The sequence below is a fragment of the Otolemur garnettii genome, unplaced genomic scaffold, assembly GCF_000181295.1.
Source record: "Otolemur garnettii isolate 467f Iridium unplaced genomic scaffold, OtoGar3 scaffold00277, whole genome shotgun sequence".
Classification (NCBI taxonomy): Eukaryota; Metazoa; Chordata; class Mammalia; order Primates; family Galagidae; genus Otolemur; species Otolemur garnettii.
Window position 1 is genome coordinate 170046 of NW_003852672.1, and position 3974 is coordinate 174019.

Below are 3974 nucleotides of genomic sequence, written 5' to 3' on the forward strand. Positions count from 1 at the left end.
GGCGCCAGCCACATACACCCGAGCTGGCGGGTTTGAATCCAGCCCAAGCCTCCCAAACAACAATGATAGCTGCAACCCAAAAATAGCCGGGCGTTGTGGTGGGCACCTATAGTCCCAGCTACTTGGGAGGCAGAAGCAGGAGAATCGATTGAGCCCAGGAGTTGGAAGTTGCTATGAGCTGTGATGCCACGGCACTCTACCCAGGGCAAAGGCTTGAGGCTCTGTCTCAAATAAAAAGAAAGAAAGAAAATGAAGTTTTTCTTCTTTCTCTCTTTTTTTTCTTTGAGACAGAGTCTCACTTTGTTGCCCTAGGTAGTGTGTCGTGGCATCATAGCTCACAGCAACCTCAAACTCTTGTGTTCAAGTGATTCTCTTGCCTCAGTCTCCCAACTAGCTGGGACTATAGGCACTGGTCACACTGCCCAGCTATTTTTAGAGATGAGGTCTTGCTCTGGCTCAGGCTGGTCTTGAACCTGTGTGCTTAGGCAATCCACCTGCGTTGGCCTCCTAAAGGACTACAATTACAGGCATGAGCCACCGTGCCTGGCCCAAAATGAACTTTTTCAAGTGTTCCCCAGATGCTGCCCTTCTACCTTGGGACTTCTAGGGCTAGGTACTTTTCAGATGGGCCTGCGGGGTTGACTCATATGTTTGTGGTCCATGTGGTCCCTGTAGGAAGGAGATCAGCGTTGGATCAACACTGTGGCCCAGGCCTTGCACCTTCTTAGCACTCTCTATGGACCCTTTCCAAACTGCTATGGAATTGGCAGATGTGCTAAGGTAAGAGAGCTTGCAGTCCCATTGTCCTAATAACTCCTATTTCCCCTGTTCTCTACCTACCCAGACTTTCCAAGGGCATCCATGATATGATGTGTATTCTTTACATTGCTTTTATTGCTCTGGAATAGTTCCTTGGAGAGACCTTGTGTGGCTAACAGAGAGGCAAGAGCCAGGGAGGGTAGCTTCCCTAGAACTCTTTTTATCTTGGAGGGCAAGGTAACACCCTCTTCATTGGTGTGGAAAGAGATGGGAGGGATAAGAACAGATGGGAGTAGAATGGGGAAATATTGTTAATAATTAGCTCTCCTGTTGGGGGCAAGAAGTATCACATGGAAGGGGTTGGCTTCTGTAGGTATGGGGGTATAGCAGGGACCTGCATGTAGACTGAGACAATCTTGGACCCTGGCAGATGTCATATGAATTGTGGAGAAAACTGGAAGAGGAGGAAGATGGTGAAAGCAAGGGTCGAAGGCCAGAAATTGGACATATCTTTCTCTTGGACAGAGGTAAATTATGCCTAGCACTCCTCATTTTTGTATCCCAGTAGACATGGGAATATGGAAAGTGTGGTGGCAAAGTTAGGGTTTTACAGCTGAGATCCTGTAGTTAGGGCTGTGACTCCCTCATTGATTAGGAGCATGGGAACTTGGGCACTGAGGAAAGTACTTGGCTATCAGTGAACAAACTGGGTAGAAGGCTGGGTCAGGGAGAACCTTCATGGTTGGGGATCTTGGTTTCAGACATGGACTATGTGACGGCACTTTGCTCTCAAGTTGTTTACGAGGGCCTGGTAGATGACACCTTCCGCATCAAGTGTGGTAAGTGCCGTGCTCCCTTCTGTCTGGTAAGATAGAAGTGGTCATCAGCCTCTGGTGCCTTTCACAGCAGGAAAAGGCTTGTGGGAAAGACCCAGACTTTGAGTGAACTGCTGGTTTCCAAATAGTTTGGGGAACCTTTACCAGCAGTTCAGGGAAGGGTAGGAGAAGGCCTCTTTGAAGGTCTTAATCCCTATCCCTTTGCTCTCCAAGGCAGTGTCGACTTTGGCCCAGAGGTCACATCCTCTGACAAGAGCCTGAAGGTGCTGCTCAATGCTGAGGACAAGGTGAGGGTGGGCACTGGCAGTTGCATTACTAAGGCCACTGCTTACACTGGGCAGGGGCCTAGCTCTAGGAGGGAGGCAGAGTCCCAGGTGAGGGCATGTCCCAGAGCACATGGTGGGGTGTGTGTATGTTGATTGTTGGTCCTAGCCCAGCCTTCCCTGTGCTCCTGCCAGCTCTAGGTGCTTTTCCTGTGCTGTCACTACACTGACCAGATTGTTCATATCTGTTTCCCTCACAGGTGTTTAATGAGATTCGTAATGAGCACTTCTCCAACGTCTTTGGCTTCTTGAGCCAGAAGGCCCGGAACTTGCAGGCCCAGTATGATGTGAGCTATTGTATGGTTTCCCAAGGCTGTTACCCTTTGGCTCCTTGTCTATACTGTGACAGGGCCCTGGTCCTTTTTCGTGGATGGGTGGCAACTGAGAAAGGGTGATGGTTTCCCATGCCTGAGGTCTTGTGGGGACTTACCCACAGCGCCGGAGAGGCATGGACATCAAGCAAATGAAGAACTTCGTGTCCCAGGAGCTCAAGGGCCTGAAACAGGAGCACCGCCTGCTGAGTCTCCGTAGGTTTCACCTCAAGGGTGGGAGGAGAAGTGACTCTGTCTCCCTGTGGGCCACAGTGCAGCAGACCACCCACTCCCAGGAGGACATCTCTGTTCACCTGGCAAATAATGGGCTCTCTTTGATCTACAGTGGGAAGATTGTGCTTTAAGAGGTCTTTATTCTAATGGACAATAAAGAGTCATCCTTCTAGGACCAGCAATAAGTCAGATCCCTTTTTGTCCATTCTACAGATATTGGGGCCTGTGAATCTATCATGAAGAAGAAAACTAAGCAGGATTTCCAGGAGCTAATCAAGACTGAGCATGGTAACAGTGATGGCCCAGCTATGCTACTTGTCCTGCTTCTGCTTCCTTGGTCCCAGCCCGATCCACCCTTAGAAGATGCTTTCTGGCTCTTTCTGGATGACCCTGGCTATATGAAATGCTGGTTTCTGCAAGCCCTGGGGTTCTCCTAATCCACCCCGAAGGTGGAGAAAGAGATGGGGAGATAGATGCCTGTTAGCATAGATGGCAGTAGCCAAGCTGATCCCTGGTAATAGGCTCTCTGATTACTTACAGCGCTGCTGGAGGGCTTCAGTGTCCGGGAGAGCACCAGTTACATTGAGGAGCACATAGACCGGCAGGTGAGCAGGTGCAGGACTGGGAAGCTGAGGATGGTTTATAGGTGGGGTAAGCCTCAAGCAGAAGGAAGAAACAAATTCACGTCATGAACTTAGAGTCCTCCCTGACTCTTTCTTCCTGTGTAGGTGTCACCCATAGAAAGCCTTCGCCTCATGTGCCTTTTGTCCATCACAGAGAATGGTAAGCCCAAAAGACCAGAAATGAGAATGCCAGATTGAGAAACTGTGCCTTAGGGATAGAAGAAATAATTTTGAAAGACAAAGACAAACATCTTAGGAAATGGAATGTTTCCCTGAAATTTCATAGATTCTTTTTCCAATAAAAACAGTTTTTGTTTTGGGTGAGTCATTACCAGGTAATGGGGTAATTTATTATTTTAGGTCTGAGCAGGACCACATTCAAGCCACCCCAAAACAATGCCGATCATATGAGTTTCATGATTAAGATTCATCTGGGAGGCTCAGTGCCCATAGCACAGTGGTTAAGGCTCCAGCAACATACATCAGGCTGGCAGGTTGGAACCCAGCTCAGGCTTGCTAAACAATGACAACTGCAACAAGAAAATAGCTGGGCATTGTGGCGGGCATCAGTAGTTCCAGCTACTTGGGAGGCTGAGGCAAGAGAATCACTTAAGCCCAAGAGTTTGAGGTTGCTGTGAGCTGTGACGCCATGGCACTCTACTGAGGGTGACATAGTGAGACTCTGTCTCAAATAAATAAATAAATAAATAAAATTAAAAAAAAAAGATTCAAGAGAAAAGGATAGCCAACTAATTCATGATCCAAATTCAAGGGGAAATTATGGTGATTCCTTTGTACTGTTGAAATCTTCCAGTTGCTGAATATTCTTGCTTTCTACCTAGAACAGTATTTTGCTTTTTCTAAATCTTCTTTCTTTTTTTTTTTTTT

At 47.8% G+C, this 3974-nt stretch overlaps 1 protein-coding gene across 1 annotated transcript in view; it reads left to right on the forward strand.

Moving 5' to 3' along the window:
- The window catches only part of VPS33B (VPS33B, late endosome and lysosome associated), a 22358-nt gene that overhangs the window by 12770 nt on the left and 5614 nt on the right, over positions 1–3974 (forward strand). Inside the window, exons 6-14 of the mRNA XM_012813576.2 lie at positions 676–780; positions 1190–1286; positions 1521–1598; positions 1809–1882; positions 2119–2205; positions 2355–2445; positions 2677–2751; positions 3004–3068; positions 3192–3246. Coding sequence (XP_012669030.1) covers positions 676–780; positions 1190–1286; positions 1521–1598; positions 1809–1882; positions 2119–2205; positions 2355–2445; positions 2677–2751; positions 3004–3068; positions 3192–3246 — 727 coding nt within the window. The remainder of the gene's footprint in view (positions 1–675; positions 781–1189; positions 1287–1520; positions 1599–1808; positions 1883–2118; positions 2206–2354; positions 2446–2676; positions 2752–3003; positions 3069–3191; positions 3247–3974) is intronic.